The sequence below is a fragment of the Juglans microcarpa x Juglans regia genome, chromosome 8D (genome assembly GCF_004785595.1).
Source record: "Juglans microcarpa x Juglans regia isolate MS1-56 chromosome 8D, Jm3101_v1.0, whole genome shotgun sequence".
NCBI lineage: Eukaryota > Viridiplantae > Streptophyta > Magnoliopsida > Fagales > Juglandaceae > Juglans > Juglans microcarpa x Juglans regia.
The window spans coordinates 33919070-33944818 of record NC_054608.1 but is presented as its reverse complement, the minus strand read 5'-3'; the positions used below and the strand labels follow the sequence as shown (position 1 = coordinate 33944818).

At 34.5% G+C, this 25749-nt stretch overlaps 3 protein-coding genes and 1 long non-coding RNA gene across 11 annotated transcripts; 2 read left to right on the top strand and 2 right to left on the bottom strand.

Annotated features, from left to right (window-relative positions):
- Positions 1-1212: 1212 nt before the first annotated feature.
- On the bottom strand, positions 1213-21403 carry LOC121242957. The gene is made up of 3 exons (XR_005936025.1): positions 21392-21403; positions 7821-7833; positions 1213-1337 (listed from the first exon to the last, which is right to left on the bottom strand). It is a non-coding gene; the product is annotated as an uncharacterized LOC121242957 (long non-coding RNA).
- On the top strand, positions 5715-7100 carry LOC121242949 (toll/interleukin-1 receptor-like protein). The gene is made up of 2 exons (XM_041140992.1): positions 5715-6258; positions 6880-7100. The coding sequence occupies exons 1-2, from the start codon at positions 5741-5743 to the stop codon at positions 7097-7099; spliced, it is 738 nt and encodes a 245-aa protein (XP_040996926.1). The 5' UTR covers positions 5715-5740; the 3' UTR covers position 7100.
- On the top strand, positions 7314-19360 carry LOC121242946 (sucrose synthase 7-like). 8 transcript variants are annotated; one of them, XM_041140987.1, is made up of 10 exons: positions 7314-7991; positions 8512-8796; positions 8884-9849; positions 9947-10540; positions 11024-11153; positions 11233-11370; positions 11462-11616; positions 11861-12046; positions 12190-12354; positions 12498-13041. In XM_041140987.1, the coding sequence occupies exons 1-4, from the start codon at positions 7314-7316 to the stop codon at positions 10526-10528; spliced, it is 2511 nt and encodes an 836-aa protein (XP_040996921.1). In that variant the 3' UTR covers positions 10529-10540; positions 11024-11153; positions 11233-11370; positions 11462-11616; positions 11861-12046; positions 12190-12354; positions 12498-13041. The 8 variants fall into 8 exon arrangements, with proteins under 8 accessions (XP_040996921.1, XP_040996920.1, XP_040996918.1 ...); XM_041140986.1 differs by having other exon boundaries at positions 11024-11370; positions 11950-12046; XM_041140984.1 differs by having other exon boundaries at positions 11024-11370; positions 12629-13041.
- Positions 21404-22640: 1237 nt separating the features above from the next.
- Positions 22641-23213, bottom strand: LOC121242452. The gene has a single exon (XM_041140304.1). It carries the CDS (start codon positions 23211-23213, stop codon positions 22641-22643), a length of 573 nt encoding a protein of 190 aa, XP_040996238.1.
- Positions 23214-25749: the final 2536 nt, after the last annotated feature.

The following is a 25749-nucleotide window of genomic DNA, read 5'->3' as shown; positions in this document are numbered from 1 at the left end:
CAACTCCAAATGCAGCAGCTTATGCAACAGTACAGGCCTCTAAGCAACTGATGGATTTTGGGATTATCTATTTATGTACGAACAATGCCTGTCTCGACTGTTATTTATTTAATTTGGGCTTATTTTAACACTTTTGTGAGTGTTAAACAGTTTCTAATGTATTTTTTCAAATAGTATGAATGTCTATTTGGTTTTCTATTATTGATTTAAATTAAAGAGATATCGTTCGAACGAACGTAAAACGTTCGAACTCTATGTAACGACAATAGCGTTCGAACGTAAACGTAATGTTCGAACGAAATTTATGTTCGTAGAGTTCGAACGATCACACAACGTTCGAACGTAAATAATTTCAGTCGTGTTCGAACATAACCTATACCGTTCGAACCCATATACCATTCGACCTGACCATTTAACGTTCGAACACAAAGACAATTCATAACGTTCGAACGAATTCATGTGTGTTCGAACATATTTCGAAATCGTTCAAACACGTCACTACTGTTCGAACTTAAAATTTTTTCCGTTCGAACCATTTTCTAGGACGAATTTAAACCGTGACAAAAAAAATTTTCGTTCGAACGGTTTCCTTCAATTTCGTCCCAAAAGAAATTTTTTGGGACGAAATGGTGATTTTCGTCCCAAAATACCTTTTGGCACAGTGATATTGGAACGACTTTGGGACGAATTTTTTTCGTCCCAAAAATTTTTTTGGGACGAAATTGGAGTCTTTTGGGATGAAAATTTTCGTCCCAAAAGACCCTTTCTGTTGTAGTGACAAGAGACAGCACCCGATTATATATAGAGGGAAGACAAAAAACTACGGAAAAGTAACTTGCATGTATCAGCAGTAAGTTGTATTAGATATCACACTCAAGCTTTGGCATGCAATGCGATTGTGAATGCCATTGCTCCTGGATGTTGCCTTGTAGTGCCGATATGCTTCTCGTAGATTTTAATTGCTGGCCGCACAGTTTCTTTTGCTGAACCACAGCCATTATGCTGCAAGCTTTCCACGATGAAGAAGGAGAGGGGGCCCTGTCCCGTACATGGTGACAATTTTATAAGTATGCGATCAGAACATTGCTTGCTTCCATATTGGTTGCAGGGGTACTCCTTTTTTTATATTTGATTATTTTACCAGCTTTTGCTTTTTGGAGTAATGCTAGAGAGAAGCTACTATAGCAGTGCACAATTTGCACTCACTACATGGCTGCTTCTAGCTGATTGTTCACAACACTTACTTGGAGAGATGTGTGGTCTAAATGATGCCACATCATTTGTGCAAAATGGATGCTCCCAATAGTGACTTCTATCTATATTTATTCATATATATACTAGCGGTTATATAACGTGCAAAGTACGTTTGCCCATTTATCTAATTAAAAATGATGTGTCCAAAAAAAGAATATGATGTGTAAAAATAATATATTTTTTTAAAGAAAACTAATTAGTTAATAATTTAATGCACAAGAGTAGGAAAATAAATTTTAACAAGCATTATAATGATAACAGAACGTTACAGTAATATGAGTAATATGGAAATTAAAAGATTTTAGATATTTTAACAATAGTTTTCTTAGCAAAATATATGAATTGTGTAGAATTCAACCACAATACTCAATGACCCAATGAGAACTGAAAAAATACAGAATCTTTTATTTCTATATTGCTCTCACATTTTTTCATCATTAAAGTAAGTCTTTTCTATTTTTGAAACCCCAAAAATATTATAATGATAAAAAATCATTTTATCTAAATAATTTTAGTTAATTAAGAATATTATGAGATTTAAATTATATTAAAAACTCTAATTATTTATATGATTTTACTCTCTTAAATGAGAAATGATACTTGCAGTCGTAAGTGTGCAAACGTCGTGCAGTCGTTTTGAAAAAAGTGAATAAATATGGGACCTACATGAAAATAAATTAATTTTTTAATAGTGAACCCCACTTTTTTTCAAATCGACTGCACGACGTTTGTACATTCCACGACTGTATGTAGCATTACTCTAAAAATATTTAACAAAACTCTATCATTTATTTTACTGTTTAGCACTGTTTATTACTTTTCACGAACACTGTTCATCACTGTAGCACATTACTGTAACATTGTTCCGCACTGTTAATTACTGTAGCATGTTTCATACTGTTCATCACTGTTCATTACTGTAACACTGTATACTGTTTATTACTGTTCACGTCGTTGATAGCCACTTTTAAGTAAAAGGATATATAAATATATATAGACATATTAATATGGAAAAAGCTACTTTGTCTGTCCACTTTGACCACTCCATATGACCGCTGGTCAAAAAAAAATTTTTTTTTTTTTACTTAGTGATTAAGGAAGTGATTTTAAGTGTATTGGTGTATTTTTTATTTTTTAAAAATATTTAAATGTATTAAAAAAATATGAAAAGAAAAAAGGAAAAAAAAAACGGTATGCCCAGCGAGTAGCCCCACTCTATTAATATACCCAATTTCAAGAGTTAATCATTTCTTTGTTTCCAACATGCCAACACATGCATATAGCTCTTAGGGTAGTTTGGATAGTAGAGTACTATTTATTATTTTTTATCAATTTTTACTACTATTCACTATTATTGTCGAGTTGCTTGCTGTGTTCAAAGGATTGCAGCTTTGTATTCCTCTTGGCATCCCTAAGCTTATTATTGAATCTGATTGTCTGCTCTTGGTACAAGACTACAGCCTTATCAGGATTCTTTTCACCTAATGGCAACTTGATCAAGGAGGCAAAAGGCTTGATGCAATATTTTCAGGAGGTTAACATTGAGCATGTTAGTCGAATGGGGAATGGAGTGGCTCATAGGCTAGCTCGATATGCTTGGAATGTCGTTGACATTCAAATGTTGTGGGAACATCATGTCCCTAGTTTTGTTGATCATGCTCTTTGGTTTGATCTGAATGCTATGTAATGTTTTATGATTTTAATGAAAGTCCGATTAAAATATATATATTCTGTTATTATTTTTTCACTATTATTCACAGAATATTTGAGATCACCTTACTACCTAAACGTAACCGTTGGCATTTTGTCAAGGCCCTATCATTTATCAATTTTGATGATTTTGCAGCAGTCTGGGTCATTTATCGCAAACCATTAATGTACTGAAGTGTAATAATTGGACATTCCTCAATTGCTACATATATACTGATGCCATGTCATAGATGAGTTTGGGTCATTTGGCAACTACAAGCCTATATATAGTATACTCTCTTCTTTAACCCGCCATGCATGTTTGATTAATTGGTTGTGCTTTTCAAAGCAGCTAAGGTCCAAGTCAGTGCTCATGGAGTAGCAAACTGTCCTGAAGATAAGCTTACATGGAAAAAAGCCTCCTAATGGGAAGTACAAACTTAACTGGGATGCTGCTTTAAATGAGTCTTTGGGAGTGATAGGCATCAGAGCCATTCTGAGGGACTGCCAAGGAATGGTCTTGGGAACTATCAGATCAAGAAGAATCTTAAGAGTTTCACCCCTCACTGCCGAAGCCTATGCAATGTTGATGGCAATCCTTTTCTGCAAGGACATAGGAGTTACAAACATTGTCCTTGAAGGGGACTCCCTACAGGTGGTTAAACAGATGCAAAGCTCAGTCAGGGACTGGAGTCTTGGTGGTCTAATTCTTGAAGACGCTAAAGCTATACTGAAGCCCTTCCCTGGCTGGAGTATTGGGCACACAAGAAGGGATGCTAATGTGGCAGCTCATTTGCTAGCCAAGGATGCCCTTAATAGTGCAGAAGATTTATTCTCCCTTGAATGTATTCCAAGCTGTATTGAGCATATTATTTGTAAGGAACAATGTAATACGTTTGCTTGAGGAATATATATGATCTTTGATTTCAAAAAAAAAAAATTGGTTGTGCTTTTCAATGAAAAGTACTTTTTTGAGAGAGAATCTAAAAGTCACCCTCTAAAGTTCACATGGCAAATTGGTAAGGTTTGAATAGTGAAATGAGATGAGATGATTTTAAATGAAAGTTGAAAGTTGAATAAAATATTATTAGAATATTATTTTTTCATATTATTATTGTTTTGTATTTTGAAGAAATTGAATTGTTTATTATGTTTCGTGTGAGAATTTGAAAAAATTATAATGATGAGATGAGATCATGAGATAAGATAGATTGAGAGCGTTTCTCAATCCAAACAGGGTGATCTCATCTGGACGTGTGTTTGACGCATGCACATATGATCAAAAGCTAAAAACCCTCTATATGGGTGTTAGTTGGCTTACCAACAAAAATAAAATAAAATAAAATGTTATATTATTTGTAATAATATGGTGTCACATAAAATACCGAATTGTGGCAGCTCTAATTTTAAGATTATATACCTAAGCCATGTATCATACTCATGTAATTAAACACATGATTGGTACATATATAATTTAATTTTTTAAAATAATAAACTAAACACAATTTTAACCTATCGTCTGTGCTGTTTGGATATAATGGTTGACCCAAACCTTATTAAGAAAAATATAAATGATTAAATCTGTATCTTCCTCTGAGCTTAAACTTTTAATACTAGTGATGATTTTGCATGTCATTATACTTAAGTCCCTAGATTAGAAGAGAGATATATGTACCATAAAAAACAGAGTTTTTCATATTGATCTCTTTTGTTCAAAGAGTTTACACTAAACTTATCTTATTCTAAATTTGTACAAACTATTTTCTTATAAGATACGCTTAAGGTCTCGTTTGGTTACACAGATAAGATTAAATGAGATGAGAATTAATCTGTGAATCATAGTGAGATAATTTGTGAATAGTAATAAAATGATTTAAGTTAAGATTTTCACGGAATTTTAGGAAATGAGAGAAAAAATGTTAAATAAAAAAATTATAAAGTTAAAATGAGGGTTATAATATTATTTTTTAATATTATTTTTGTTTTGAGATATGAAAAAGTTGATTTTTTTTTTCTGTGTTTTGTTTGAAAATTTGTAATAATTAGGTAATAATTACATGAAAAAGTTAAAAATTGAAAATTTTGAAATTAAATAATATTTGTGTTTGAATGATATTTAGATGTTGAGATGAAATGAGATGAGATGATTCAAATAATTTATTTGAAAAATATTTATTTGAGATGGGATGAATGATATTTGAAAAATATTTGTATTTAAATAGTATTTGAGATGAGATTAGATGAGATGGTCCGAATAATTTATAACTAGGTCTGTTATATATCTTGTACGTGTTTTTAAAATGGAAAAGTGGTGGCTGCTTTCGGGCTAAGATCATAGGGCGGCCGCTAGCTTCCAGTCACCAGCGCATATAAAAAGTAGTGGATTCTCTATCCGGCGACAGAAGAGAAAAATTGAAAACAAATGGACAAAGGATATGACAAATTGGACCAATCGAATGGGTGACTAATTATTTATTAATGTAGTTTCCTTCCATTTTCTGGACTTTATTATTTACACTTATCTTCTTGTTTTGTTCAGCAACAGCCAAGTACTACTTCACGACGTTATTGCCAAGAAGTTGCCTAGCCTGCTGGTTAATTAGCATGGTATATAAGATCGATTGACCTAGCCTGCTGGTTAATTTGCATGCATGCATGGTCGACGTTATTGCCAAGAAGTTGCCGAGAAGTTTCTACCCACTTCTCTTTAATTATTTATTTATTTGCTATAACACTACTCTATAATTGGACCTCTTGGTAATTAAATAGTAATCGCGAATACTGAGAGTTTGAGAGCATGACTTCTTCCATGGCCTTTCAATTAGGAGCTTCTTCCTCTTCTTCATCTCCTTCCATCAGTTCATGGAATCATGATGTATTCTTGAGCTTTAGAGGTAAAGATGTTCGCCACAAGTTTATTTCTCATCTAGATCGTGCTTTACTTCAAAGTGGAATCAAGACTTACAAAGACAGCATCGACCTTGAAAGAGGAGAGGAAATTCTATTAGAACTTTTCAAAGCTATTGAAGAGTCACAGATTTCGATTATTGTATTCTCTAAAAACTATGCTGAATCCAGATGGTGCTTAGACGAGCTATTGAAAATTCTTGAGTGGAAGAAAATAATGAAACAAATTGTTTTACCAATATTCTATAAAGTAAAACCATCGGAAGTACGAAAACAAAAAGGAAGATTTGGAGAAGCATTCACTAAACTTGGAGAGAAAATCAAGGATGACATAAAGCCGCTGCTGGAATCCTGGAAGAAAGCTTTAGAAGAAGTAGCTAATTTGTCTGGGTTGGAATATTTAGCCGGGTAAGCTAATTTGTCTGGGTTGCCTACATATATATATATATATGTATATATATATATATATATATGTTTGTGTGCGCATATATATGATGCTATTGAGATATTTATATGGAATCGCAATAACTGTTGATGAACTGCAAGCAAAAGCTAAGGAATAGAGGAATATATGTGGAATTTCGTCCATCAATTAACTGTTCAATGAGAGTTGGAAAAAAATAATTAAGGGAGGGAATTGTTTATTATTTGGGTCATATAAAGAATGAGAAAAAAAAAACAGCTTTAAATAAGTAGTGGTTTTTAGTTTCAATTTGTTTCTAGATATAAAGACTCACAAATACTCTTAAATTATACTTTTCAGATTTAAGGAAGGGACAGAACGACAACGGGAAAAAGAATTAGTTAAAAAGTTTGTTATAATTAAATACATACAGAAGAATGAAAATGTAATTAGTATCTGACAATGGCACAAGTCACAACAAATGCACAATCTAATATATATTAAAATATTCAGATTTAAGGAAGGAAAAATAATATATACTTTAACTCAAATAATATTCATATGTCATTTATATGTGAAATGTCTGACTCTTTAAATTTTTTTTTTTTTCTCTCTTTTATTGATAGGGATAATGAGTCCGAATTTATCCAAAAAGTCATTTTGTGGGTGAATCCAAAAATAGTAAACCGAACACCTTTAAGTGTTGCCAAGCATCCAATTGGAATAGAATCTCGTATACGGGACATTTATCAGCATTTAAGTATCGAAAGGAATGATATTATACTCGTGGTAGGGATATTCGGAACCGGTGGAATTGGTAAGAACTATTTCAAGCGATATTTATAACAAGATTTCTTCTCAATTTGAAGGAAGTTGTTTCTTGAGAAATATTAGAGAAATTTCAAAACAAGTGGGAGGCCTGATTCACCTACAAAATACACTTCTTTTCGAGATCTTAAGAACAAAATTGGATATTAATGATGTTGATAGAGGAGTTGGTGTAATTTGGCATAGACTTCAATCTAAAAGGATTCTATTAATTCTTGATGATGTGGATGACATGGTCCAACTAGAAAAATTAGATGGAGATCGTGCTTGGTTTGGTTCAGGAAGTAGAATCATCATAACAACAAGAGATCAACATTTATTAAATATCTTTAAAGTTGATTCAAAATACGAGGTGATGACTTTGGATGACAATGAAGCTCTTGAGCTTTTTAGCTTGTATGCTTTCGAGGAAAAAGAACCGTTGAGGGATTATGTGGACCTCTCTAAACAAGTGACAAAATATGCTCAAGGCCTTCCACTAGCTTTAATAGTGCTAGGTTCGGATCTAAAATGTCAAAATATACATCAATGGAAAAGTGCATTGGATAAGTATAAAAACATTCCCCACCAAAACATTCAGAGAGTACTTCAAATAAGTTATGATAGTTTGGAAGATAGCGAGAAAGACATGTTCCTTGATATTGCATTTTTCTTCAAAGGAGAACCTTTGGCTGATGTCATGGAAATATTTGAAAGTTGCCATTTTTTTCCGGTTCATGGTATCCAGAAGCTTATAGACAAGTGTCTTATTACTGTTAATGATTGTGATGATAAATATGTTTGGATGCATGACTTGCTACAAGATATGGGTAAAGAAATTGTTCGAGAAAAATCATCCAAAGATCCTAGCAAACGCAGTAGATTGTGGTTTCATGAAGATGTTCGTCAAGTGTTGGAAGAAGATTATATGGTAAGAGTCACAAAAGAAATTCTTGAGTTTTACATTTATTTCCTTTTTCTAAAAGTGAAATGTAGTGGAAAATATTGACTTATGAATTATTTCCTGGCCTAGTGGAAAAAATCCTTTAAATGATCAAGAATGAATTTGTAGTTATAAATAGAATTCGTTTATTTACTAAGATGAATCACTAAAAGAACCATATGTAAATGTCCAGCTTTTTCCTTTGAAATATCTTAATGTTTTCTAATTTAGTGTCTACTATCTCTTGTAGCTAGCGTTTGTTTTATGAAAAGTTAAAAGAGTACTCATTTACACAAGTTGGAAAAGAAAAGACACTCTTTTATATTTTAACACGTGAAAATTTAGTATTGGAAATTAAATAGCATGTAAAGATAACGAGAGAGTAGTATTTTTTACGAAATAATATACTGTCAACTCGAAAATTATTAACTTTAACAAATTGTAATTTATGAACGACTTTATGCACTAATTTTGCTGACACTTTTATATATTCATTCTCTTATATAAGGGGCCAAACCAAATTGAAGGCATAATAGTAGATTTACCTGAAGGCGATGAGGAGATAAGCTTGCATCCGGAAGCATTTCGACATATGAAAGAACTTAGGGTGTTTATAAATCGTAATGCACGTTTTTCTTGTGCACCCAATTATCTCTATGACAAGTTAAGAGTCCTTGATTGGTATAACTATTCTTTATCATATTTGCCACAAAATTTTCAAGGGAAGAATCTCATTGTCTTTAGAATGCGTCATAGCCTCATCAAGAAGTTTGGGGATGGATTCAAGCCCAAGGTATGTACAATTATAATTATCAATAATTTTGTTTTCTTCAAATTATTTAGTAAACTCCATTCAAATTTTTTTTCTTTTCTTTTACAGAATTTGACAATCATGGCTTTCAAGTCTTGCAGTCACTTAATAGAAATTCCGGATCTTTCAAGCACTTCTAATTTGAAGGAATTGACAATCGAATCTTGTCACAGACTAGTTAAGGTGCATGATTCCGTTGGATCCCTAGAAAAGCTTTCTGATCTGAGTTTTGGGAAATGCTCTAAACTCCGAATGCTTCCAAGAAGCCTTAAGTTGAGATCTTTACGCAAGCTTAGTCTTCGTAACTGCTCAAGCCTTTGTGATCTTCCTGAAATCGAGTGTAAAATTAAGTCTTTACGTAGATTGGTTCTATATGGCTCTGCAGTAGAAGTACTACCTCTATCCATCGGGAACCTCGTTGGACTTGAGGAATTATATCTATCGTACTGCCAAAACCTTATGTGTCTCCCAATTGCTTCCATCCAGTTGAAACATTTAAGCAAGCATGGTATTGGTGGTTGTACAAATATTGTAAAGAAGATGAGGGAGGATGGACAATCCTGTGATCTTCCTAATGATTCTACAACAATGGAAGAAGAGATATCAAATTCAAGCAATGGGAGCACTGCATTACAACTATCAAATCTTCAAATCAGTTGTTCCCATTCAGAATCAAATTTCTTTCCACTATACAGTTTCTTTACCATGTTTAATTCCTCGACCAGTTTGCGTTCGTTATATCTAGCGGGGCTTGAAATTGTTAGCCTTCCCACCAGCATCAAAGGATTCGTTACACTAGCTCATCTTAACTTGAGCCATTGTAAGAAACTCGAAGAAATACTACAGCTTCCACCAAATATAAGACGAGTAGATGTTGAGGGATGCAAGTCACTAGAAAGATTTGGAGAAGTATCAAAAATATTGGAATTCAATGGAAGCCACATCCGATCGCTAGGAATAATTGGATTAACCGGCTGCGACAAAATGCATGTGAATATATGGAGTGATAAAGTGCAAAATCCTTTATTGTGGAAGGTATGTATGTATGCATGTGTGATCTCATTTTTAATAGCATGCATGACTCAAATTGAATTGATGATGATGATGATGATGATGGTACTTTGTTTAACAGGGACTCTATGATTATGATGCTACTTTGTTTCCTAAAACTCATATTCCAGACTGGTTCAGTTATGTTCATGAGTTTTTAAAAGATAATGAAATGGTGAAGGGGCCTAATGATCATATCCGACCAAGGGAAAAAGAAGAGTGGGTAATAGATATTGAGGGGCCACACTGTTTGGAGGAGATAAGCGGAATTGTATTATATGTCGTAATATTTTTATTTTTTAATGATACTATGAGGTGTAAGAGAATTTGTCGTGCTGCTAAGATAACCAGTAACGGCTCAAATGATGTATGCCGTATTCAAGATGGGGTACAATTGGTTAATATTGATTGGTACAAAAAGGGAAATAGGACTGGATATCATGTATGGGTGGGGTACTCCAATTTACAATCTTTTGACCTCAAGGTTTTGGACAATTTGCGAGTTCAATTTTATCCCAAAAGTCATCTTTATGCTGGGATGGTGCCGTTTTATGAAAGTTATAGAGCCAAAGTGGTATACAAGAATGAAAGGAGAGCAAATAAAAAAAAAAGAAGAGATGAAGCCAATGTTGCAAAAACTCCTGATCAACAGAAATTCAATTAATGATAACCCCAAGTAAGTAAGTCGCCCTGTTCGTACTGTGTTTTGGTTGGGATATCTTTCATGTGTGTTTTTATGGGCAATGTGCTAAAGGATCAGTGTGGGTGTGTGCCTTTATTTATTCTGATATACGAAGAAGAAAAGAAAAAAAATTGTTAAACTCTCGCAAAGGACAACTAGAGATTCCAACTTTCTTTCCCTCAACTTTCTTAGTTATTCTAAATTTGCTTCTACTAATGGCAAGTTTCTTAAATCTTGCTTTCAGTCTCTTCCTTCCAGACAAATGGAACCAAAGAATGCTCGTTATCCTCCTCCTCCCATGTCTTCAGCTTGCCAAATCTTTCACTCTTCATACTACTTCTCCATAATTAAATCAAGTCACAGAACAACAAACAAAAACCACTACCTCAGTTCTAAACCTTTTTGTTTCCAAGAGTACATTGTGTTTATTTCTTTCAAGCAAGTTCTCAAGTGACAACTGATCATATTTAATTGCAGATAGTATGTCGGATGCATTGAAGCAGGGCCACGATGATAGTATGTCGGATGCATTGATGCAGGGCCATGTTGATAGCATGCCGGATGCATTGAGGCAGGGCAACTATCATATAAAAAGATGCTTTTTGAGGTAATATTTGGATTACTTTTCTCCATAAAACCAATTTTTACACGCAAAAATTAACATTCCATTTATTGTTTTTGCAAAGAAAATGTTTGTTGCAACAGGCAAAAGGGTAATGAAATCCCAGAACTTACTGGAGGAATTGAATAAATTAATAGAAGACAAGGGAGACTCAAGAGAGGTTTTGAAGGGCCTACTTGGTTACATCCTGTGTTCCACCCAGGTGCTCATTTAGTACCTCTTTCATGCGCATGTACAATTGTGTAGGAGGGAGTCAGGGACTAACTCTTTTCCATCTTCAAAATACTATGCAGGAGGCAACATTTGTTCCACCATATGTTGCTCTTGCCATAAGACGAAATCCTGGATTCTGGGAATTTGTTAAGGTGAACTCCGAGGACTTGTCAGTAGACGCTATTACTGCTTCGGAATACTTGAGATTCAAAGAAGTGATCTTCGATGAAAACTGGTAATTAAGTGTGACTTGGGAGAGAAACTGACATGATAAACTTGCATATAGCAGAGTGAGAAAACCATTGGGAAGATGATTTTGCAATGACTGGAAATTATGTAGTTTTCTTGAAAACATGGATTTGTATAACCCTGAAATTTATGTATTTTAACAAAAAATATTTGAGTTTTTTCACTCTCATGAACTTGGTACTTGATCTTGTTGATAAAAAAAAATTGCTATATGAGATGTGATGTGCCAGGGCGAATGATGAAAATGCCTTGGAGATAGATTTTGGAGTCATTGACTTATCCACTCCTCGCATGACCCTTACTTCGGAAATGGTGTCAGCTTCATCTCAAAGTTCGTGACCTCAAGGCTACATGGGAATCCTGAGAGTGCAAAGCCACTCCTCGAGCACTTGCAAGCTCTATATTATAAAGAAGAGGTGTAAACACAGCTCAAAGGCACTCTTTATTTTTCATCTCATATGCACACCGACAATGGAAGAAAGTATTTGTCCGGGTTGTAGCTGAAGTATTTGTCTCATATTGGATGGTACACGATTTATCTGTATTTTCCATCTTGTAGGTTTAAGGAGTGGGGCTTTGAGAAAGGGTGGGGGAACACTGCAGAAAGCGTTCAGGAGATGTTAGGATGCTTGCTGAGGTACTCCAAGCACCAGAACTCCTGATCTATAGTGATCATGGAAATTTGGTGGCGGCTTTGATGGCTAGCAAACTTGGAATAACTCAGGTCTAATCCATCTTTTTCAGATTTTTATTTTCGAAGTTCTATATTTCGTAGACTAACCAAACCTCATCTTGAATTCTTTATAAACATTTTATTTTGATGTATTATTACTCTAAAATATGAACTTTGGCTTGTTAATAACCCAGGGAACTATTGCTCATACTTGCGAGAAAAACAAGTATATATGAAGATTCAGATGCTAAATGGAAGGAATTAGACCCCAAGCATCACTTTTCATGTCACTTCACAGCTGACATAATTTCGATGAATGCAGCAGATCAGGGAGGCCCAGCAGAAATAAAAAAGATGCATGCCTTGATAGAGAAATACGAACTTTATGGAGAGCCATACCGCTGTATTGCTGATACAAAAGGAGCTTTTGTACATCCAGCATTGTACGAGAATTTCGGTCTAACAGTCGTGGAGGCAATGAGCAGCGGATTACCCATCTTTGCAACAGATCAGGGAGACCCAGCAGAAATTATTCTAATAGTTTAGGAACTGGGATGTGTTGTTACATTTTAATAAAAAATTTATTTTGTAACGATTTTCTTTTAAATAGCAAACGTTTGGATTAAAGCATTAATATAGATTTTTACTTGCATGCCGTTGCAGATTTTCTTACATTAATCTATTTTGTAATTATCTTGAAAGCTGTTTGTAATAAATTTTGGTTGATTTAGTGTTTTACGTTTTCTTTCAGTAGGCATGCATTGCATTTATGGCTATTGAGGTACTAGTTTTCCAGCTATGACTTTAATTCATGTATATACGTTATCCTTCTTTTGAGTACTGACGGAAAAATAGCTCCAACTTGAGAAAGTATTTTCAACTTTTGATTGATTATGATTTTTTACGGTTTTGTTTTAAGGCTCAACCGTTTCAAATCATTATTTTGTGCGTTAACTTATGCAGAGTTTAATTCTTCAATTACTTCATGAGTCGTTTTACAGGCTAGTAATTATTAGCAAGTTTTTACTAGCCTATAAATAGGTGCTTTGGTTATCAGTCAGAGGTGTGCATAAAAAATTTCATACGATTTCATCTGATAGTTTTTGTGTTCGAGAGATTCCAAGTAAAAGAGAGGTGTTTTTATTTTGTGGAGCTTTAAGCTCAATCACTTGTGCAGAGTTCGTTCGGGTTATACGACGCAGTTGGGCTGCTGTATCCTAGAGGAGTCAAGTCAAGAGGAATTTTATTGCACCAGTTAATTTGAGATTTTATATACCGCAGAGGGTTTGAATCTCTTTAAAGAGAGCAATATTTATATGCCTCAGTCCAAACTGGCTTCGTTTTAATCTTATTTTAATTGTAATTTTTATTATATTATTGTGTATTCCACCAACAATTTTTAAGGAGATTCAGACATGGAGCCTACAACTGAAAAATCCACGGAAAGCATTGAAGATCTCAACAAGTCCTTCCGATTCAAAGGAGCTCATTTCAAGAGATGGAAGTGCAAAGTACTCTTCTATCTAAGTCTTCTCAACGTTTCTAATGTTTTCACTGCAAAGAATCCTAGCAAGATCACTACCGAGAACATGGCTGAAGCACAAGTGAAAAATATTCTAAGGATGAGTATAATTATCGATGCTATCTTTTAAATTGTCTTGATGATCAATTTTATGATTACTACAATACTATTTACACCTCCGCAAAGAAAATTTGGAAAGCTTTACAGAGTAAATATGATACGGAAGAAGCCGGAGCGAAGAAATATGCGGCAAGTCGCTTCTTTCGATATCAAATGGTAGCTGGAAAATCTGTTGCGGAGCAAGCGCAAGATTTTCAAATGGTTGTAGCTGAAGTTAGATCCGAAGTCATTAAGATTGGAGACAATCTAAATGTTTGTGGCATCATCGATCGACAAGCTACCACCTTCGTGGAGAGAGTTTCAAAAGTCGATGCGCCATAAACAAAAGGAGACCTCTTTGGAAACCTTAATCACACGTATTCGTATAGAGGAGAAAGCTAGTGGTCAAGATGATTTGGTGTTTCAAAATGGTAATGAGGATTCCCTGACAAAGGTAAACTTAATTTCTAAAAATTGTAGCATGCCCAAAGGTCAAAATACAAGAAATAGTTTTTTGAAGTCGCAAAGAAAAGATTGCAAAAAATTTAGTAGACCTCATAAAAAGGGTTTTCAAAACCAAAATTATAAGAACCAAGGACCCCCTTCACAAAATCAAGCGTGTTTTGTTTGTGGCAAAATTGGGCACTTTGCTCGAATTTGTAAGTTCCAAAAGTAAGAAAATAATAATCCTCAAGTTAATATAATTGAGGAGCCGTTTAATTTGTAGCAATGGTCACAGACATTAATATGGTTCAATTTGTTTAAGGGTGGTAGGCAGATTCTGGTGCCAATAGGCATGTCTGCTATGATAAAGATTGGTTCAAAATATTTACTCCCTTTGAAGAAGAGAAGACTATTATGCTTGGTGATTCAAGTAAAACCGAAGTTCTTGGGAGTGGTGAGATTGAGTTGAAATTTATCTCTAGACGTATATTGATGCTCAAAGATGTTCTCTATACATCATCTATGAGCAAGAATTTGATGTTGAGTTTTTTACTCAATAAAGCGGGCTTCAAACAAACGATGGAATCTGATCAATATGTAATTACAAAAAATGGAGTTTTTGCGGGCAAGGGTTATGCTTGTGATGGGATGTTTAAATTGAATATTGAGAATGTTTCTTTTTTTATGCATTTTTCTTTAAATGTTTTGGTTCACATGTTTATGTCTTTCTTAGATATAGAATAAAAAATTGCAGTCCAATTTTTCATATTGGAATAAAGTGATTTTTGAGTAAGGTGTATTTTTTTATGAAAAGAAAATTTCTTTTTAAAATCCAAAATTAGTGGGGGTTAAGTTTTTAGAAAATAATATTTTTTTTTCAAAAGATTTTGCCCCAACGTTTTCTTCAGATTTTCTTTTCCTTGAGTTTTTGAGAGTAAAGCCATTAATGGTTAACTTTTTGGTAATTGCTGTACGTTTACGGGATTTTTTCAAAGCAGCAAGCAGTTTTATATTTGAGTAATGATATATACAATTGTGGAGTGCGCAAGTGCCGTCCAGTCGCTTTGAAAAAGAGTGGAGTCTACTATTAAAAAAGTAATTTCTTTTCATGTGAGTCTCGTATTTATTTACTTTTTTCAAAACGACTACACAACATTTACACAATCACGATTGCAAATATCATTTCTCTTTATATTCAAATCAAATGGGTCTAATTTATTTGTTGCCGTTTGCTTTCTTTAACGTATGTGGTATTAATTTTGAACTTAGTGCCACTACCGAAAGATTTTTATTATTGCTTTAAGCCGTCTTAAGATTTTATTGCCCATTGCTTTAACATTTGGTTGGCTGCCGTATGATTGAAAGATTTATTCCTTTGTGGAAAAAATCATTTAATTTATTGTGATAGTACTACTATAATTGGAAAAGTACAAAACGGTTATTATAACGGTAAATCCATATCCTTTAGAAGAAAAACACAGTACTGTTATATTTTTTTTTTTTTATTGATGGTATTATTAATGTGGATCCACTATACAAAGCTTTGATAAGAGAAATGATCTGGAATACATCGAGGGAAATGAGATTAAAACCCATAATTCAAGAGTTATGTATGAGGATATCCAACCCGGAAATCAAAGATCCTGAGAACTGGATTCAATGAGAAAAACGAATCATATGATGGTCGTAAGAAATGTACTATTTATTCTATTTCTTATTCATATGATGTGAGTGCATTTATCCTGTAATGTTGTGGAGGATGAGTTTTTGAAAGAAACTCTTAATGAAATTCTGTAGCTCTTATGAGTAGGGTGTAAAAATTATAGGAACACCCTTGACAAATTTGACCTATGTAAGTGTGAAAGTGGGGCCGCTCTCTATGAGATTTGAGTTTATTCTCAAATACACTCATGAAACCGGGATGAGCACTATGTCGTAATGTGCTGGCTAATAAAACTCATGTCAACACCTATATTTTTATGTGTGAGTAATAATTCTTTATTTCTCTTAAGTAGTCATAGTTCAAGTCTGAGACCACTACTGACTCTAGAATAAAGATTATTATTTCACTTAGTGAAGATTGAATGCAGAACACACATTCATGTTACATAATGATCCATCTTAACTGGGGAATCTCTCTTTATATTTTTATTAATATGAGTGGGGGATTGTTGTTACATTTTAATAAAAATTTATTTTGTAATGATTATCTTTTAACTTGCAACGTTTGGATTAAAGCATTAATATAGATTTTTACTTGCATGCCGTTGCAGATTTTCTTACATTAATATATTTTGTAATTATCTTGAAAGTTGTTTGTAATAAATTTTGGTTGATTTAGTGTTTTACGTTTTCTTTTAGTAGGCATGCAATCCATTTATGGCTATTGAGGTGCCAGTTTTCCAACTATGACTTTAATTCATGTATATACGTTATCCTTCTTCTGAATACTGACGGAAAAATAGCTCCAACTTGAGAAAGTATTTTCAACTTTTGATTGATTATGATTTTTAACGGTTTTGTTTTAAGGCTTAGCCGTTTCAAATCATTATTTTGTGCGTTAACTTATGCAGAGTTTAATTCTTCGGTTACTTCATGAGTCATTTTACGGGGTAATTATTAGCAAGTTTTTACTAGCCTATAAATAGGTGCTTTGGTTATCAGTCAGAGGTGTGCATAAAAAATTTCATACGATTTCATCTGATAGTTTTTGTGTGTTCGAGAGATTCCGTAAAAGAGATGTGTTTTTATTTTGTGGAGCTTTGAGTTCAATCACTTGTGTAGAGTTGGTTCGGGTTATACGACAATCAGTTGAGCTGTTGAATTCTAGAGGAGTCAAGTCAAGAGGAGTTCTACTGCGCCGGTTAATTTGAGACTTTGTACAGCGCAGAAGGCTTGAATCTCCTTAAAGAGAACGATATTTCCATGCCTCAGTCCAAACTGGCTTCGTTTTAATTTTATTTTAATTGTAATTTTTATTATATTATTGTATATTTCACCAACATGATGTATTTTTCTTGGTTTCATCTCATCTGAAATCAACATTAATGCTTCACATTAAGGTCAGCGTTGTTCTCATTTATTAATATGCATAATTTATATTTCTCTTAATGTCTCTTATTTTGTGCTGTTTTCTACATAATTTCAACATAGAACATCAGCCTCTCTCGTATGGTAACCTTTTTGTATGTTGTGTCGTTATTATTTTTAAGAGGAAAATGCTAGTTTGCCTCATGGGTTTGTTCCTTGAATTTGACCGCTGGTGTATTTTAATTTTTTTTTAATGCTTAAAAAATTTACTAGTAGTGAATTTGTTTTTTTTTTTCAAATATTTAAAGTTGTTTAAAAAATATTTAAAAAAAAAATAAGATTGCACTAGGGGCCGCCAAGCAGTAAGAGCTTAGGCAGCATACTGAAGCGCCCTTTTTGGTACGTCTATTGGACATCAAAACTTACCATAAAGGTGCACCGAGACTTGTTACCTTTATAAGACCCTGTGTAACGCCCCAATAGAAGGCCCAAACCACATGGCCTATACTCCAAAAGGACTAGTCAATGATACAATTGGAGCCCCACCCTTATAAAGAGCAAGAACTTCTCCTTCCCAAGCAATGTGGGATCTCATACACCACCTACCCTTATCCATATCATATGGAGTATCACAATCTACCCCTCTTAAATTCCCGACGTCCTTGTCGGGCCTGTCCATTGTAGGTAGCACGGCTCAAGTCCCACATTTCTAGTTGGGATAGGCTCTGATACCATTTGTAACGCCCCAATGGAAAACTCAAATCACATAGCCTATACTCCAAAAGGACTAGTCAATGATACAATTGGAGCCACATTGGAACCTTATAATTGCAATTTGATTTATAAGACTTGATTTGGTATTTGCCATTGAAATCAGGTGTTGTCATTTGTTTGTTCTCTCTGGTCTCTAAGACTTGATTTGGTATTTGCCATTGAAATCAGGTGTTGTCATTTGTTTCATATATGATGTTAAAAAAAATGACATGAATCTACTCGTGGGGTTGCATATGTACTGACAGTATTGCTCATGTTGGTTGGTTGGGATTATGGGAACTCAACTCTATTGATCTCAACTTTTGGGTTTAGGGACCTGTACAACATGAGCACTGATGTAATATGTCTTAATTTTCAAGGGACCTGTTCCAGATAAGGTGGGCAAGTTCACAGTGACATGCAAAGACTCAACTTGAAATTTGTAATGGAATGTATTATATGTTTTTTGTTTTTAACTTTAATGTGCCACAGCTAAGTTCACAACTGAGTATACTTGAACTCTTCCTATTTTCAGTGGAAAGAACCAGTTGCAATGAGAGCACAACTTTCACCTCCAACATCAACGAAGCTGAGGACTTTCCCAAATAACTGTCCATGGGGGATAAAGTCATAATATAAACCTAGAAATGAGTGACTTCAACTCCAACATTGAGAAAGTAAAAACAATGTGCTTTGCTGTTTCTAGAATACGAATTTTAAGAATAATTAAAGGAAGACAAAAAGTGAACGATAAGTCTGCCTCGAGAAGTTAATACGTTTATGATGAATTTCTGTGTAGAATTGCTCAAAATGGCTTTAGAAATTGCTCAACATAAGGAGAAATGTTGTTTTAACAGAAAGCAGTACGGTGATAGCAGAAAAGCACAAAGAGAGACCGTGACAGAGGCATTTGAAGGAAAAACTTCACTTATCATGACTATAAAATCTTTGCCTGTCAAAACATCTCATCTTCAAAACAGGATTCTATGCTTCACATATCCACACAAAGATTTATGTCCACTCAAAGAATAACTGAAGCCAGGAAGATTGAACTTGGACTTGGGTTGCAGTTAGTTTTTTTGCTGCCTCTCATTTCCTTTATCCTTATGCTCATTAGATCCACATGCTTCTCTTACCCATTGATTGTAGCATGTTGTTTTTTTATCAAAAATCTGATGAAATTTAGAAAAGAGTCGAGACTCCAGAGAGTTTGACTTGCTTGATGTCCTTTCAATTGTATTGTTGTTCTATGATTAGTACCATACGGCTGGTGCACATCATGTAAAGTTCACTGGGTTACACTTGATGTAGCCTTTTATCAACCATGATCTTGCAAACACTCCAAACTCCCAATTATTATTATTCGTATATGGTTTTGAATTTCTTAAACAGAGGCCCTAAACATGGAGTAAAATGACATACCATTAGTAGAAATTGCATACACTAAAACTGAAAAATATAAACCGAAATGCAGAAAAGAAGCCCCATAACAAAGTTGAATTAGAGGACCATACATGGCTCAGTACAACAGGACAAGGGAAATACATGAACAACTAGATCTCTAATCTCATCTAACATGAGCCCTTGACTAGAAAAAAGAGAGACTTGGGAAAGTAGTTGAACTTAATGCATTCAACTGTCCAATTAACTTGAATATGGAAAATCATTAACTCCAATATACATTAGAAAATTGTGCCATCAATATCCAGTTTGAGGGCTGTGAAAGGAGAGAACCTTTTTCCTTCTCAAAGCAGAATTTGGTCGTACGAATTTCAATATGTAGAGACTCAAGAAAACTTATTTATAAACAAACTCAATGTTGGTTAATGTAGTCTGGGTAGGTACGTAGCATATACATATACCCTGCACCAAACTTCCATATCATTTATAACGGTCCAAAGCCAGCTTACATACTTGTCCCAAAAGCAAACTATTAAATGGGGTATAGTATAGAGTCAGGTTCGAAGTCAAGACCTCTGCTCTGATATCATATAAAATCACATCTTGTTCCAAAAGTTTAAGATGATGAGTAAAAGTAGATTTAATTATTTGTATTATATTCTTAATACTTGTATCATGACAAGGGAATTACTTCAACAAATAATGTTCTTAGGGAATCACCCTCAACAGTAGGGGTGATAAACGGTCCGACCGGACCAACCGTTTCGGTCCGGACCGAGACTTAGAACGGTCCGGTCAGGTCCACATTTTAGAGGACCGAAAACATTCGGTCCGGTCCACAGTTTTTTCGGACCGGACCGGACCAAATGATAAATAAAAATAAAAAAATATTTTTTATATATGTTTTATATATAATAATTGTACAATTAACAATATTAATTTTTAAATATATTATTAATACTTGTTAATATTCTATAAATTAACAATATTTTATATATATCTTCATCTAACCTATCACTATTAACAATATAAAATTTTAAATATGCTATTAACACTTGTTAATATTCTATGAATTAATAAATATATAATATCAATTAGTTAATTATATAGTAATTATATAAATTAATAATATAATTTTCATCTAATTTATTATCATTGACCATATAAAATATTTTTTTATTGAGTTTGTTACATAATCTACATTAATAAACCACTTAATTTAATTTAGTATTTTAAATAAATTTTTTTTATTAATTATTTAAAACAATAAAAAAAATAGGTCGGACCGACTAGACCGGACCGGTCCGGTCCCTTTGGGTGCTTGGTCCGGTCCGGTCCGGAAAAATGATGGACCGAAAATATTCGGTCCATCACCGGACCGGACCGGACCAAACCGTTTGCAGCCCTACTCAACAGTAACATGTAAAACCTGAGGCGAATCCAAAGTTTTTGAGGGCGAAGTAGATTAGAAATAATTAAAATTAATTCTATATATCTTCTGGTCTAAATCTTTCCAAAGAAAAGATAATTATGAAAACAATATGATCATGTCAAATAGAGAAAAGTCAAAATAAGGCTTTTTGCGATAATTTTATGTCTGTTGAAAATAAAATTGCTCCATTTGTTGGTTCTTAGAAGCTTTGAATCTTCCAATATACAAATTGAGCCAATTGTTATTTTTAAAAACTTAATATTTTTGAATAAATTCTGTATTTTTCATTATTTATCAACACAAATGGATAATACGATTAACAGAAAAAATAAAGCTTCTAAGGCTAAAAATCGCTTAGCCCTCTAAGGAGGGGTAAATCACTTTTACAAACCCAATGTTATGAAAACAATATAATCATGTCAATTAGAAAATGTGATACCCAAAATAAAATTTAGATCACATTTTCTAATCAACATCATATTATTTTCATAATATTATTGGGTCTGTAAAAGTGATTTTCCGCCTTAGAAGCTTTGTTTTCCCCGTTAATTGAGATTGGGCGAATATTCCCTACCGACATGGCATTTCCCTAGTTGAACGCATTAATTAGTTCAATACTTTTCCAAGTCTATCTTTTCTGTAGTCAAGGGCTCGTGTTAAATGAGATTGGAGATGGAGTTGTTCATGAAGTATTTCCCTTGTCTTGTTCTACTAAGCCATGTGGGTAGATAATTAATTAAGGTAATGGTTAATGACATGGAACTTTGGTCGTAAAAGCAGTTTTTTTAATTTCAAGCCTCTTATTTTCAAATATTTTTTGTTCAGACAATGCTAGAATGCATACCAAATGTACATCTCATAAATTTGTGCATATCAGTGTATATTGATTTTTTTTCTTTAAAATTTTTTTAAAACATTCTTAACCATTAAAATAATAAAATTTCATTAGTAGTCACTTTTTTAATAATTAAATTTTTCTAAAAAAAATTAAAATATACAAGAGGACATATTTAGAAGTTCATACTATTAATTTTGTTTTTTTTTTTTTTTTTTTTTTGGTGTTATTTACAAATGACACAATAAGGATGAGGTATGATGCTTATCTTATTATTTTTTTTTTGTGTCTTGGTCTTGTGTGCTTGTCATGAAATTGAGTGTTGTGTTGATCTGTTGTGAAATCTTCTCTAATTTATTATTTGCACTATGATGTAATTTTGTCAAAGTGATATTGGATACATTGTCTTGGTTTATAATATTAAATATTTGGAACTTTTTGTTTCACTTTTATGGCGTGGCCGGGGAGATGGAAAGATATTGTCGGTGAAAGTAGTTAATGTAATAATTTTCAATGCTCTCAGCTTAGAAAAATCTAAAAGTCTAACTCTAAATTTAATACTAATAATTAATTAAAATAATCGGCCTAATTTTTTTTTTTTTTTTGAAGAAAATATTTCATCACTTTATAAAGATATAAGAGGAAAATGATTACACAGATGATCTTTCAACCAACTCTAATATATCCTCAGCCAGCTCAAGAGATCTCTTAGCTAGACAATGAGCAAGACAATTACCACTTCTTTTTACATAACTAACTTTCCACATGTCAATTTCTGATAATAAAATTTTAGTATCGTTCAGTATCATACCCACACTATCTCAACGTTTGCTTTGTTGATTCAGTCCATTGACAATTTGTTGAGAATCCCCTTCCAATATCACCGAGTTTATTCCCAGCTCTCTAGCCCATCTTGCAGCTTGATATCCTCCTTGTGCTTCAGCTAATAGCGGGTCCATAAACCCAGAAGTTGATTGTTGCTTCGAAGCTATGATGAATCCTTCATGATCACGAGCCACTAACCCAATGCCAATTCTGCCGTTTGTTGAGCTTAGTGCTGCGTCCCAGTTAATTTTAATGCAACCCTCTGGTGGATGGCTCCAAACATGGGAATCCATTTGATGTCTTGGGCCATTAGTTCTTGCTATAATCTGTACTGAGTTAAAATCCTCCAATGCTTTTATAGCCTGATTTGCAACACTAGTGGGATGAGAAAATAAATCATCAAAAACCAATTTGTTCCTTCTTAGCCAAATACCTCGAGCAATCACACAAAACACCTCCATTGAAATCTGATTTGAACTACTCTGCAGATACTCAAACAATTCCTTGAAGTTACTTCCTCTATTAGAACTCTTTTGGAAAACCATTGGTCCTTGACTCCACACATCCATGGCTGAGGAGCAGCTCCATAGTGCGTGAGTAGTTGATTCCTCTTCCCTACAGCATATGGGACACAAAGGAGAATTTATAATCTTTTTCTTGAACAAATTTAATTTTGTTGGTAAGGACTCCAGACATGCTCTCCACAAGAAGACTTTAGTAGCATTCGGGTAGAGGTTGACTTACCTAGAAACTTTATTTGAATTAATATATACCCTATTCTTTATCCAATCCAGCCAGCCCACTGGAATAAACATATTATAAGTTAGATTGGTAATTATCCTCTTTGTATGCGTGATTACTATATATATATATATATCAATCAAGGGGTCGAATTAAAGATCAGCACTTCTCGATTGGCAACTTCTTGGCAACAACGTCGACCATGCAGCCAGCTAATTAACCAGGATCACACTGCATTATTATTTAAAGGGGATTAATTAATTAATAGAAGAGATGAAAGTCTTACATAGAATCAATAGCAACCTGAAATAGTTGATTGGGATGCTGGAATACACCATTGAAAACCAGTATGTTACGTCTCATTCATATCAGTTTAGCCATTACCAGAAATAAATCAAATATTGCTGCATCTAACATCTCTGCCATTTTAAGAACCAAGGACTTGATGAAACTATTATGTATACTACTACACTTTTGAATCTTTTTGCTGCATAGAGCCCAAACATCCTTAGTAGAAATACATAATAGCACTGATCACTCAACTCATCAACCCACAAAATCAGAGGACTTACCAACTGTGTCACATCCAACGGCTACATGTTCTCCACCAATTAAAGGAAAGTAGACCACTTGCATCAATCAAATCTTTCAAAGTACAGCTCATCTTCCAAAAGGAAAGTATAACTCCACTTCTAAAACTTTCTCCACAGATCCAGCTAGAGGGGTGGAAGCTTCGGCTCCCTCCCCCTCCCTCCCTCCCGCCTCCTCCTCCTCCTCCTCCTCCTCCCTTCTCATCTGTGTAGTGTTTTTTTTTTTTTTTTTTTTGTGTGGTTTCAAGTGAAATAAGGGAGAAGCGCGGTTCTGGGTTTTTCCGCCACCCACAGCCAGCACGTGCCCCGCCATGGTGTTGCCCAACCGCCGATCTTCAAGACCACCGAATGCGGCACCAAACGGAGTGGTGAGTAGCTCACACGCGTGGCTCGAAGTTCCGGCGTCGTTCAGCGCGTGGCTTTCACGCACCACCGGAGAGCCCTCTGCCAAGGCCACACGCGGCGTTTCTGGAGTATGTGAGTCCGAGATCTCCAAGCTCGACTGTCAGTTCTCTTCCCAGAGTGGCGCATGTACTGCACGCGCCACAGCAGTCTCTCTGCAATACTTTTCACTTTTTGTGCAGTGTTTTTCTCTGTATTTTCTTTTGTGTAATGTTGTTTCTAGGAAAATAAAAATCTAAAAAAGTAGTGCATTCGGACTTTGGTCCGAATGGAGTAGTAGTCCCCCCTCCGCATTGACGGGGTTTGGTGAACCCTACCATACTTAGTCGGGGTATGGGGCTTTGTAACCTCTGTCGTGGACAGAGGTGATAGTTTTTTCTAAGATCTAGGTCTTTAAAGATTTACCGTCTGGACTAGATCATGTTAGTCACGAAAGTGTATTGGGTTGCTACTAACGATTGTAATTGGCTTGTTTTTCAAGTCAACTTTGTAAGTCCTCTCTTAATGAAAGGTTATGATCCATTTTATCAAAAAAAAAATCTGTCAAAATACCAGCTCTTTTGGAAATCAAATCTTTCAAAGTACCAGCTCCTCTTCCAAAAGCAAAGTAAACCACCTGCATCAAACAGCTAACTCTTCCCTCGAAGCCAAGTTTGCCAACATCCAGCTAGTCTTCCGAAAGGAAAGTAGACCTCCTGCAACTGCAAGTTACATTTTTTAGTTCTACAAGATTCTTTCTTTCCTTGTAACAAATGCATACGTCAATTACATCTTGTAATATTGGAAAATAAATCAATAGAAGACTCTCTCAAGCACTCACGTCGATTGAGACTTTTTTTGTCAAACAATCTATTTTTTCATATCTTCTTCATGGTATCAGAGACTGTGTGAGTGAAGAGAGTCCTCCTCCATGGCCACCATTGCACTCAATGTGGGAGAATTGTTTTACCCTACCACTCAACAACAGCAACTATACCCTTTGGCGTGAGCAACTACTAGCCTTGGCTGAGAGCTAGGATTTAGTCGATCACCTCCTTCGTGAGGACACTGCCCCTCCTAAATTTGACACCCCCTTGATGGAGCATCAGGATCGGATAAACCAAAACAAACACAAGTCTACCTTCAATGGTGAAAATTCGACCGTTGATTAAAAGAGTTGATCGTTGGTGCCCTCTCGAAAGAGGCCTTTGGCCTTGTCGTGGGTTTGGATTCTACCCACCATGTCTGGATGGCGCTCAAGGCAGCAAATGCCCATGACTCTCAAGAGCGAGAATGTCACCTCACACAACAACTCACCTACCTCAAGAAGCCACGATGCCTCTCACAGATCATCTTCGTACCTTCAAAAATATGTGTGATAGCTTGGCTTCAA

Excerpts from the sequence above, each read along its gene's own strand:
- LOC121242946 (XM_041140988.1), top strand. The coding sequence starts at position 7,314 with ATGGTCCAACTAGAAAAATTAGATGGAGATCGTGCTTGGTTTGGTTCA. Across the intron at positions 7,992-8,511 it reads TGTTGGAAGAAGATTATATG|GGGCCAAACCAAATTGAAGG; the intron begins GTAAGAGTCACA and ends CTCTTATATAAG. Across the intron at positions 8,797-8,883 it reads GGGATGGATTCAAGCCCAAG|AATTTGACAATCATGGCTTT; the intron begins GTATGTACAATT and ends TTTCTTTTACAG.
- LOC121242452 (XM_041140304.1), bottom strand. The coding sequence starts at position 23,213 with ATGGATGTGTGGAGTCAAGGACCAATGGTTTTCCAAAAGAGTTCTAAT.
- LOC121242949 (XM_041140992.1), top strand. The coding sequence starts at position 5,741 with ATGACTTCTTCCATGGCCTTTCAATTAGGAGCTTCTTCCTCTTCTTCA. Across the intron at positions 6,259-6,879 it reads GGGTTGGAATATTTAGCCGG|GGATAATGAGTCCGAATTTA; the intron begins GTAAGCTAATTT and ends TTTTATTGATAG.